The sequence below is a fragment of the Asterias amurensis genome, chromosome 19 (assembly GCF_032118995.1).
Source record: "Asterias amurensis chromosome 19, ASM3211899v1".
NCBI classification, from domain to species: Eukaryota; Metazoa; Echinodermata; class Asteroidea; order Forcipulatida; family Asteriidae; genus Asterias; species Asterias amurensis.
This window is the reverse complement of record NC_092666.1, coordinates 8,047,157-8,059,818: the sequence shown is the minus strand read 5'-3', so window position 1 is coordinate 8,059,818 and position 12,662 is coordinate 8,047,157. Positions and strand designations below refer to the sequence as shown.

At 36.7% G+C, this 12,662-nt stretch overlaps 1 protein-coding gene across 1 annotated transcript in view; it reads left to right on the top strand.

Moving 5' to 3' along the window:
* Positions 1 to 2,416, top strand: part of LOC139951646 (uncharacterized) — a 42,542-nt gene extending 40,126 nt beyond the window's left edge. Inside the window, exons 22-24 of the mRNA XM_071950621.1 lie at positions 414 to 581; positions 1,780 to 1,889; positions 2,252 to 2,416. Coding sequence (XP_071806722.1) covers positions 414 to 581; positions 1,780 to 1,889; positions 2,252 to 2,416 — 443 coding nt within the window. The remainder of the gene's footprint in view (positions 1 to 413; positions 582 to 1,779; positions 1,890 to 2,251) is intronic.
* The last annotated feature ends 10,246 nt before the right edge of the window (positions 2,417 to 12,662 follow it).

Below are 12,662 nucleotides of genomic sequence, written 5' to 3'. Positions count from 1 at the left end.
TTAAGCAAGACACTTAACCATTGCTTCTGTCTTTGGATGGGACGTATAGCCGCTGGCCAGATGTATCAAAAGTGTACTTAAACACTGTGACCGGAAAGTCTGTCAATCCATAGGAATGAAGGGATAAATTTGAACCATAAGCAGGAAATCAGCCTTTAGGTGAATGTAAATTGAGTCACTCCATTAAAATTGCACTAGTTTGAGCAAATAATACTCTAGGGTCAGTTTTATAAAGAGTTAGGACTCGTCTCATCCCGAACTCGTCCTAACTTAGGATTAATCTTAAGGTTTGTAAATTACAGTGCAGGGTTGGGACTTGTCCGAAGTTTTAAGATTAGTCTAAAGTTAGGAAGAGTTTCAGGAAATCGACAGCTGATCATTTTGTTGATTATTATTTGTGTGTTTTGTTTCAGACCAAAGCATTCAACTAGTGGAAGCAGACAATGATATTTGTGTGTCAGATACTGAATATCACTCAGATGATGATGATGATGACGATGTTTCAATCAATGCTGATTATTCATTTGCTAATGACTTACCTGCTAATGCTGACATGTTCTTTGCCTATGCGACAACTGAAGGTACGCTATCACCTCTAGCAATAATGTTAAAGACCCTGGACACTATTGGTGTATCTCAACAATATGCAAGAATAATACAAACCTGTGAAAATTTGAGCTCAATCGGTCATCGAAGTTGCGAGATAATAATGAAAGAAAAAATAACTTGTCACACGAAGTTGTGTGCTTTCAGTTCAGATGCTTGATTTCGAGACCTCAAATTCTAAATCTGAGGTCTCAAAATCGAATTTGCAGAAAACTACTTCTCTTTTTAAGTCACTTCAAACGAGCCGTTTCTCACAATGTTTTAAACTATCAACCTCTCCCCATTACTCGTTACCAAGTAAGATACTATGCTAATGATTGTTATATAATATGCCACACAATCCAGACCAAACAGACTCCATCAGTAAAAAGAAAAAAGAAAAAAAATAGTAAACAAAAGATATTTACAAATGGTTGTACCCACAAGACTGATTTAACTGATGAAAACCAGATGATTTAACCGATTAAAAAACAAATGAAATAAAACCTTGGATTTACTGCACACAAAGTTCTCTACATTTAAGTGTGTTTGATTCCTAGTACCAATTCGTACTGAGTCGTAATTAACTTGTGATTTTTATTAAGTGCCTTTTTATGGAACCTTCGCTGAGTAAACTTAACTTTAGGATTTAAAACTGAATACAAAAAAACTAATGAAATAAAACATTGGATGATGACACCAAACCTTTGCAATGCTGGTTTATGTTTCTTGATGCATGATCATCAACAAGGGAATAAAAGGGTATAGCTACTAGTTCTTTTAAAAGGCTAATAAAGTAAGAAACTCGAAAAAAAACTTATCCGTTTCGGATGTGCTTGTAATGAGCTCTGTATGTTTCTACCTCCATGGTTAGTACATGTTACATGTACATGTTTGACGTCCGTGTGTTGCATGCCTGTTTCCGGTCCCGTTTGTGCGCTTGCGCATAATAGTCTTGATGCAACATGTTCTGGTTTTTCCTTTCACGCGCCTGCATTGCCCATAACAAGAAATGTCTTGCATCAAGACTAGCGCGGAGTAGCCAATCACAACCGGTTTAAACACTGGTCATTATCAAAGGTTTTAACACCCCCACGTGACGTGCTCTCCACCAATAGGAATAGCGAAACTGTCTGAGATGAATTACGTCTTTACAGCTGATAAATGAAAGACATGTTTGTGTTTAATCCTCAGGAAGTGTGTCTCTTCGCAGTCAGGTTGAAGGTTCTTGGTTCATCCAAGCATTATGTGAAGTGTTCATACTAAGTGCATCGGAGGATAGTATAGACACTCTTATGAATAAGGTAATGACAATGAAACCACTGCATGCTCAATCTACATTGATATAATTGTGCTATCATGTTGGATGCTTAACTATGATGAGATAGTTGAGAAGCGCGATGCACGATGACAAACATGTTTTTGAGTATAGGAACTGACCTATGTACAAAGGTGTATGCTGTCACAGGTGCTAACTCTAGAATAAAAGTCTCTTCGACAAGATATTATATTTACAATTAATTTACATTTATTTACAACAACTGGGGAAACCTTTGTTTATAAGAAGGTTAGAGACTTTAATTTTCCCTGTCTTTCATAAGGGCTATATCCTTTGTAAGATTACACAAAATATGCAAGTTGTTTTTAATCTGTTCTTCTTTACCAGGTTACAAACAGAGTGACAGGTCAACGAGGGGAGATTCGAGACCCTTTGACCCGGAAGTTAAAGACGGCTTCACAGACCCCAGAATGCATCAAACGTATGCGTAAGAATATGTACTTCCTGCCTAAATATCCCAACACGACACCTAGAGGGTCCACTTGGCTTTAGTTAAAGCATATACAGGAATGTTGAAATAACTGAAGTGTACTGTGTTTAAGACTCCAATCTGCACTTTGACAGCTTCAGGTTTAAGGTCATTTCTGACTATTCTTTTCACAAGTGTGACAAGCTAGTCTTGATTCAACACTGGAATTGTGTATCTGCAGTTTTTCTAATCATCTGCTAGCGATGTCTAGTACGAAGTATTAGGTATGGATTGGAGATTGGCCTTCGATATGTTTACAAGGCCTTGTGAACATTTCCAAAAGAAATATGAAAAGTTAAAATATGAACATTTTCAAGAAAAATAGCCTTGTGAAGTTTTTCTAGAGAAATATGATCAGTTCAAATTATGAACATTTTCAAGAAAGAATTTGCTAAGTTCAAAAGGCCTTGTGGACTTCTTCAAGAGAAATATGATAAGTTCAAAAGGCTATAGCCTTGTGAATTTTAATCAAGAGAAGTTCACAAGGCTATAGCCTTGTGAACTTTTTCAAGAAAAATTGTGTAAGTTCACAATACATGATAAGTTAACAAGGCTGTATATAGGCTATATATAGCCATGTGAACTTTTTCAAGAAAAACTGTGTATGTTCACAAGGCTATAGCCTTCAAGAGAAATTTGGAAAGTTCACAGGTCTTATCATTTTATTACAGAAAATGCTCACAAGGCTATTGTAGTTTCCCGTTGACTTGTGTATGGTTGTGTAGTTTCCCATTGACTTGTGTATGGTTGTGTAGTTTTCCCATTGACATGTGTATGGTTGTGTAGTTTCCCATTGACATGTGTATGGTTGTGTAGTTTCCCATTGACTTGTGTATGGTTGTGGAGTTTCCCATTGACTTGTGTATGGTTGTGTAGTTTCCCATTGACTTGTGTATGGTTGTGTAGTTTCCCAATGACTTGTGTATGGTTGTGTAGTTTCCCATTGACTTGTACATGGTTGTGTATGTTTCCCATTGACATGTGTATGGTTGTGTAGTTTCCCATTGACATGTGTATGGTTGTGTAGTTTCCCATTGACTTGTGTATGGTTGTGTAGTTTCCCATTGACTTGTGTATGGTTGTGTAGTTTTCCCATTGACATGTGTACGGTTGTGTAGTTTCCCATTGACATGTGTATGGTTGTGTAGTTTCCCATTGACTTGTGTATGGTTGTGGAGTTTCCCATTGACTTGTGTATGGTTGTGTAGTTTCCCATTGACTTGTGTATGGTTGTGTAGTTTCCCATTGACTCGTGTATGGTTGTGTTGTTTCCCATTGACTTGTGTAGAGGTCATAGCCTTGTAAACTTATCATATTTGTACAGAAAATGATCAGAAAATGTTCACAAGGCTGTTCACTTGTGTATGGGTATAAACTTATCTTACTTTTACAGAAAATGTGAACTTATCATGTTTTTCATGAAAATGTTCACAAGGTTGTTAACTTACCTTACTTTTCTTGAAAATGTTCATAAGGCTATATATAGCCTTGTAAACGTATCATAATTGTACAGTAAATGTTCAGAAAATGTTCACAAGGCTGTTCACTTGTGTATGGGTATAAACTTATCTTACTTTTACAGAAAATGTGAACTTATCATGTTTTTCATGAAAATGTTCACAAGGCTATATATATAGCCCTATAGCCTCGTGAACTTATATTTTTACAGAAAATGTTCTATAGCCTAGTTCTAAACCTATCATATTTTTCTTGAAAATGTTCACAAGGCTATAGCCTTATAGCCTTGTGAACTTATATAGCCCAATGACTTGTGTATGGTTGTAAAGTCTCCCAATGATTTGTGTATGGTTGTTTAGTTTCTCATTGATTCGAGTATGGTTGTGTAGTTTCCCATTGACTTGTGTATGGCTAGCCTTGTGAACTTATCATATTTTTACAGAAATTGTCTATATAATAGCCTAGTTCTAAACTCATATATTTCATAAAAAAATTACCAAATAGCCTTGTGAACTTATAGCCCATTGACTTGTGTATGGTTGTGTAGTTTCCCATTGACTTGTGTATGGTTGTGTAGTTTCCCATTGACTCGTGTATGGTTGTGTAGTTTCCCAATGACTTGTGTATGGTTGTGTAGTTTCCCATTGACTCGTGTATGGTTGTGTAGTTTCCCATTGACTTGTGTATGGTTGTGTAGTTTCCCATTGACTTGTGTATGGTTGTGTAGTTTCCCATTGACTTGTGTATGGTTGTGTAGTTTCCCATTGACTTGTGTATGGTTGTGTAGTTTCCCATTGACTTGTGTATGGTTGTGTAGTTTCCCATTGACTTGTGTATGGTTGTGTAGTTTCCCAATGACTTGTGTAGGGTTGTGTAGTTTCCCATGGACTTGTGTATGGTTGTGTAGTTTCCCAATGACTTGTGTAGGGTTGTGTAGTTTCCCATTGACATGTGTATGGTTGTGTAGTTTCCCATTGACATGTGTATGGTTGTGTAGTTTCCCATTGACTTGTGTATGGTTGTGGAGTTTCCCATTGACTTGTGTATGGTTGTGTAGTTTCCCAATGACTTGTGTATAGTTGTGTAGTTTCCTATTGACTTGTACATGGTTGTGTAGTTTCCCATTGACATGTGTATGGTTGTGTAGTTTCCCATTGACATGTGTATGGTTGTGTAGTTTCCCATTGACTTGTGTATGGTTGTGTAGTTTTCCCATTGACATGTGTATGGTTGTGTATAGTTTCCCATTGACATGTGTATGGTTGTGTAGTTTCCCATTGACTTGTGTATGGTTGTGGAGTTTCCCATTGACTTGTGTATGGTTGTGTAGTTTCCCATTGACTTGTGTATGGTTGTGTAGTTTCCCATTGACTTGTGTATGGTTGTGTTGTTTCCCATTGACTTGTGTAGAGGTCATAGCCTTGTAAACTTATCATATTTGTACAGAAAATGATCAGAAAATGTTCACAAGGCTGTTCACTTGTGTATGGGTATAAACTTATCTTACTTTTACAGAAAATGTGAACTTATCATGTTTTTCATGAAAATGTTCACAAGGCTATATATATAGCCCTATAGCCTCGTGAACTTATATTTTTACAGAAAATGTTCTATAGCCTAGTTCTAAACCTATCATACTTTTCTTGAAAATGTTCACAAGGCTATAGCCTTATAGCCTTGTGAACTTATATAGCCCAATGACTTGTGTATGGTTGTAAAGTCTCCCAATGATTTGTTTATGGTTGTTTAGTTTCTCATTGATTCGAGTATGGTTGTGTAGTTTCCCATTGACTTGTGTATGGCTAGCCTTGTGAACTTATCATATTTTTACAGAAAATGTTCTATATAATAGTCTAGTTCTAAACTCATATATTTCATAAAAAATTTACCAAATAGCCTTGTGAACTTATAGCCCATTGACTTGTGTACGGTTGTGTAGTTTCCCAATGACTTGTGTAGGGTTGTGTAGTTTCCCATTGACTTGTGTATGGTTGTGTAGTTTCCCATTGACTCGTGTATGGTTGTGTAGTTTCCCATTGACTTGTGTAGAGGTCATAGCCTTGTAAACTTATCATATTTGTACAGAAAATGATCAGAAAATGTTCACAAGGCTGTTCACTTGTGTATGGGTATAAACTTATCTTACTTTTACAGAAAATGTGAACTTATCATGTTTTTCATGAAAATGTTCACAAGGTTGTTAACTTACCTTACTTTTCTTGAAAATGTTCATAAGGCTATATATAGCCTTGTAAACGTATCATAATTGTACAGTAAATGTTCAGAAAATGTTCACAAGGCTGTTCACTTGTGTATGGGTATAAACTTATCTTACTTTTACAGAAAATGTGAACTTATCATGTTTTTCATGAAAATGTTCACAAGGCTATATATATAGCCCTATAGCCTCGTGAACTTATATTTTTACAGAAAATGTTCTATAGCCTAGTTCTAAACCTATCATATTTTTCTTGAAAATGTTCACAAGGCTATAGCCTTATAGCCTTGTGAACTTATATAGCCCAATGACTTGTGTATGGTTGTAAAGTCTCCCAATGATTTGTGTATGGTTGTTTAGTTTCTCATTGATTCGAGTATGGTTGTGTAGTTTCCCATTGACTTGTGTATGGCTAGCCTTGTGAACTTATCATATTTGTACAGAAAATGTTCTATATAATAGCCTAGTTCTAAACTCATATATTTCATAAAAAATTTACCAAATAGCCTTGTGAACTTATAGACCATTCACTTGTGTATGGTTGTGTAGTTTCCCATTGACTTGTGTATGGTTGTGTAGTTTCCCATTGACTCGTGTACGGTTGTGTAGTTTCCTAATGACTTGTGTATGGTTGTGTAGTTTCCCATTGACTTGTGTATGGTTGTGTAGTTTCCCATTGACTTGTGTATGGTTGTGTAGTTTCCCAATGACTTGTGTAGGGTTGTGTAGTTTCCCATGGACTTGTGTATGGTTGTGTAGTTTCCCAATGACTTGTGTAGGGTTGTGTAGTTTCCTATTGACTTGTGTACGGTTGTGTAGTTTCCCAATGACTTGTGTATGGTTGTGTAGTTTCCCTTTGACTTGTGTATGGTTGTGTAGTTTCCCAATGACTTGTGTAGGGTTGTGTAGTTTCCCATTGACTTGTGTATGGTTGTGTAGTTTCCCATTGACTTGTGTACGGTTGTGTAGTTTCCCAATGACTTGTGTATGGTTGTGTAGTTTCCCATTGACTTGTGTATGGTTGTGTAGTTTCCCATTGACATGTGTATGGTTGTGTAGTTTCCCATTGACATGTGTATGGTTGTGTAGTTTCCCATTGACTTGTGTGTGGTTGTGGACTTTCCCATTGACTTGTGTATGGTTGTGTAGTTTCCCATTGACTTGTGTATGGTTGTGTAGTTTCCCATTGACTTGTGTATGGTTGTGTAGTTTCCCATTGACTTGTGTATGGTTGTGTAGTTTCCCATTGACTTGTGTATGGTTGTGTAGTTTCCCATTGACATGTGTATGGTTGTGTAGTTTCCTAATTGACTTGTGTATGGTTGTGGAGTTTCCCATTGACTCGTGTATGGTTGTGTTGTTTCCCATTGACTTGTGTAGAGGTCATAGCCTTGTAAACTTATCATATTTGTACAGAAAATGATCAGAAAATGTTCACAAGGCTGTTCACTTGTGTATGGGTATAAACTTATCTTACTTTTACAGAAAATGTGAACTTATCATGTTTTTCATGAAAATGTTCACAAGGTTGTTAACTTACCTTACTTTTCTTGAAAATGTTCATAAGGCTATATATAGCCTTGTAAACGTATCATAATTGTACAGTAAATGTTCAGAAAATGTTCACAAGGCTGTTCACTTGTGTATGGGTATAAACTTATCTTACTTTTACAGAAAATGTGAACTTATCATGTTTTTCATGAAAATGTTCACAAGGTTATATATATAGCCCTATAGCCTCGTGAACTTACATTTTTACAGAAAATGTTCTATAGCCTAGTTCTAAACCTATCATATTTTTCTTGAAAATGTTCACAAGGCTATAGGCTTATAGCCTTGTGAACTTATATAGCCCAATGACTTGTGTATGGTTGTAAAGTCTCCCAATGATTTGTGTATGGTTGTTTAGTTTCTCATTGATTCGAGTATGGTTGTGTAGTTTCCCATTGACTTGTGTATGGCTAGCCTTGTGAACTTATCATATTTTTACAGAAAATGTTCTATATAATAGCCTAGTTCTAAACTCATATATTTCATAAAAAATTTACCAAATAGCCTTGTGAACTTATAGCCCATTGACTTGTGTATGGTTGTGTAGTTTCCCATTGACTTGTGTATGGTTGTGTAGTTTCCCATTGACTCGTGTACGGTTGTGTAGTTTCCCATTGACTTGTGTATGGTTGTGTAGTTTCCCATTGACTTGTGTATGGTTGTGTAGTTTCCCATTGACTTGTGTATGGTTGTGTAGTTTCCCATTGACTTGTGTATGGTTGTGTAGTTTCCCATTGACTTGTGTATGGTTGTGTAGTTTCCCATTGACTTGTGTATGGTTGTGTAGTTTCCCAATGACCTGTGTAGGGTTGTGTAGTTTCCCATGGACTTGTGTATGGTTGTGTAGCTTCCCAATGACTTGTGTAGGGTTGTGTAGTTTCCTATTGACTTGTGTACGGTTGTGTAGTTTCCCAATGACTTGTGTATGGTTGTGGAGTTTCCCATTGACTTGTGTATGGTTGTGTAGTTTCCCAATGACTTGTGTAGGGTTGTGTAGTTTCCCATTGACTTGTGTATGGTTGTGTAGTTTCCCGTTGACTTGTGTACGGTTGTGTAGTTTCCCAATGACTTGTGTATGGTTGTGTAGTTTCCCATTGACTTGTGTATGGTTGTGTAGTTTCCCATTGACATGTGTATGGTTGTGTAGTTTCCCATTGACATGTGTATGGTTGTGTAGTTTCCCATTGACTTGTGTGTGGTTGTGGACTTTCCCATTGACTTGTGTATGGTTGTGTAGTTTCCCATTGACTTGTGTATGGTTGGGTAGTTTCCCATTGACTCGTGTATGGTTGTGTTGTTTCCCATTGACTTGTGTAGAGGTCATAGCCTTGTAAACTTATCATATTTGTACAGAAAATGATCAGAAAATGTTCACAAGGCTGTTCACTTGTGTATGGGTATAAACTTATCTTACTTTTACAGAAAATGTGAACTGATCATGTTTTTCATGAAAATGTTCACAAGGTTGTTAACTTATCTTACTTTTCTTGAAAATGTTCATAAGGCTATATATAGCCTTGTAAACGTATCATAATTGTACAGTAAATGTTCAGAAAATGTTTACAAGGCTGTTCACTTGTGTATGGGTATAAACTTATCTTACCTTTACAGAAAATGTGAACTTATCATGTTTTTCATGAAAATGTTCACAAGGCTATATATATAGCCTTATAGCCTCGTGAACTTATATTTTTACAGAAAATGTTCTATAGCCTAGTTCTAAACCTATCATTTTTTCTTGAAAATGTTCACAAGGCTATAGCCTTATAGCCTTGTGAACTTATATAGCCCAATGACTTGTGTATGGTTGTAAAGTCTCCCAATGATTTGTGTATGGTTGTTTTTTTTCTCATTGATTCGAGTATGGTTGTGTAGTTTCCCATTGACTTGTGTATGGCTAGCCTTGTGAACTTATCATATTTTTACAGAAAATGTTCTATATAATAGTCTAGTTCTAAACTCATATATTTCATAAAAAATTTACCAAATAGCCTTGTGAACTTATAGCCCATTGACTTGTGTACGGTTGTGTAGTTTCCCAATGACTTGTGTAGGGTTGTGTAGTTTCCCATTGACTTGTGTATGGTTGTGTAGTTTCCCATTGACTTGTGTATGGTTGTGTAGTTTCCCATTGACTTATGTATGGTTGTGGAGTTTCCCATTGACTTGTGTAGGGTTGTGTAGTTTCCCATTGACTTTTGTAGGGTTGTGTAGTTTCCCATTGACTTGTGTATGGTTGTGTAGTTTCCCATTGACTTGTGCATGGTTGTGGAGTTTCCCATTGACTTGTGTAGGGTTGTGTAGTTTCCCAAAGACTTGTGTAGGGTTGTGTAGTTTCCCATTGACTTGTGTATGGTTGTGTAGTTTCCCATTGACTTGTGTACGGTTGTGTAGTTTCCCAATGACTTGTGTAGGGTTGTGTAGTTTCCCATTGACTTGGTATGGTTGTGTTGTTTCCAATTGACTTGTGTAGAGGCCATAGCCTTGTAAACTTATCTTACTTTTCTTGAAAGCATTCACAAGGCTATAGCCTTGTAAACTTATCATATTTGTACAGAAAATGTTCAGAAAATGTTCACAAGGCTGTTCACTTGTGTATGGGTATAAACTTATCTTACTTTTACAGAAAATGTGAACTTATCATGTTTTTCATGAAAATGTTCACAAGGTTGTTAACTTATCTTACGTTTCTTGAAAATGTTCACAAGGCTATATATATAGCCCTATAGCCTCGTGAACTTATATTTTTACAGAAAATGTTCTATAGCCTAGTTCTAAACCTATCATATTTTTCTTGAAAATGTTCACAAGGCTATAGCCTTATAGCCTTGTGAACTTATATAGCCCAATGACTTGTGTATGGTTGTAAAGTCTCCCAATGATGTGTGTATGGTTGTTTAGTTTCTCATTGATTCGAGTATGGTTGTGTAGTTTCCCATTGACTTGTGTATGGCTAGCCTTGTGAACTTATCATATTTTTACAGAAAATGTTCTATATAATAGTCTAGTTCTAAACTCATATATTTCATAAAAAAATTACCAAATAGCCTTGTGAACTTATAGCCCATTGACTTGTGTACGGTTGTGTAGTTTCCCAGTGACTTGTGTAGGGTTGTGTAGTTTCCCATTGACTTGTGTATGGTTGTGTAGTTTCCCATTGACTTGTGTATGGTTGTGTAGTTTCCCATTGACTTGTGTAGGGTTGTGTAGTTTCCCAATGACTTGTGTAGGGTTGTGTAGTTTCCCATTGACTTGTGTATGGTTGTGTAGTTTCCCATTGACTTGTGTATGGTTGTGTAGTTTCCCATTGACTTGTGTACGGTTGTGTAGTTTCCCAATGACTTGTGTAGGGTTGTGTAGTTTCCCATTGACTTGTGTATGGTTGTGTAGTTTCCAATTGACTTGTGTACGGTTGTGTAGTTTCCCAAAGACTTATGAAGGGTTGTGTAGTTTCCCATTGACTTGTGTATGGTTGTGCAGAGACCAGCCAACTGTAGTGCAATCTTTGGCTGCATGGTTTCCCGTTGTTAGAGTTGAGAACAGCTGAATCTCATGTACTATGTACTGCCATTTTCTTGCTGGTTTCCCGTTGTAAGAGTAGATACCAACTAACTCTCACGTACTATGTATTGCAATCTTTGGCTGGTTTCCCGTTGTTAGAGTAGAGACCAGCTAACTTTCATGTACTATGTTTTGCAAACTTTGGCTGGTTTCCCGTTGTAAGAGTAGAGACCAGTTAACTCGGTTGTGAAGTTTCCCATTGACTTGTGTATGGTTGTATAGATTCCCATTGATTTCGTGTATGGTTGTGTAGTTTCCAATATTGTGTAGTTTCCCATTGACTTGTGAATGGTTGTGTAGTTTCCCATTGACTTGTGTTTGGTTGTGTAAAGACCAGCTAACTTCTATGTACTACATGTATGTATTGCAATCTTTGGCTGGTTTCCCGTTGTTAGAGTAGAGACCAGCTAAATCTCATATACTATAAACTGCAATTTTTCGCTGGTTTCCCGTTGTAAGAGTAGAGACCAACTAACTCTCACGTACTATGTATTGCAATCTTTGGCTGGTTTCCCGTTGTTAGAGTAGAGACCAGCTAACTCTCATGTACTATGCTTTGCAATTTTTGGCTGGTTTCCCGTTGTAAGAGTAGAGACCAGTTAACTCAGTTGTGAAGTTTCCCATGGACTTGTGTATGGTTGTATAGTTTCCCATTAATTACGTGTATGGTTGTGTAGTTTCCCATTGACTTGTGTATGGTTGTGTAGTTTCCCATTGACTTGTGTATGGTTGTGTAGTTTCCCATTGACTTGTGTATGGTTGTGGAGTTTCCCATTGACTTGTGTAGGGTTGTGTAGTTTCCCATTGACTTGTGTAGGGTTGTGTAGTTTCCCATTGACTTGTGTATGGTTGTGTAGTTTCCCATTGACTTGTGCATGGTTGTGGAGTTTCCTATTGACTTGTGTAGGGTTGTGTAGTTTCCCAATGACTTGTGTAGGGTTGTGTAGTTTCCCATTGACTTGTGTATGGTTGTGTAGTTTCCCATTGACTTGTGTACGGTTGTGTAGTTTCCCAATGACTTGTGTAGGGTTGTGTAGTTTCCCATCGACTTGTGTAGAGGCCATAGCCTTGTAAACTTATCATACTTTTCTTGAAAGCGTTCACAAGGCTATAGCCTTGTAAACTTATCATATTTGTACAGAAAATGTTCACAAGGCTGTTCACTTGTGTATGGGTATAAACTTATCTTACTTTTACAGAAAATGTGAACTTATCATGTTTTTCATGAAAATGTTCACAAGGTTGTTAACTTATCTTACTTTTCTTGAAAATGTTCACAAGGCTATATATATAGCCCTATAGCCTCGTGACCTTATATTTTTACAGAAAATGTTCTATAGCCTAGTTCTAAACCTATCATATTTTTCTTGAAAATGTTCACAAGGCTATAGCCTTATAGCCTTGTGAACTTATATAGCCCAATGACTTGTGTATGGTTGTAAAGTCTCCCAATGATTTGTGTATGGTTGTTTAGTTTCTCA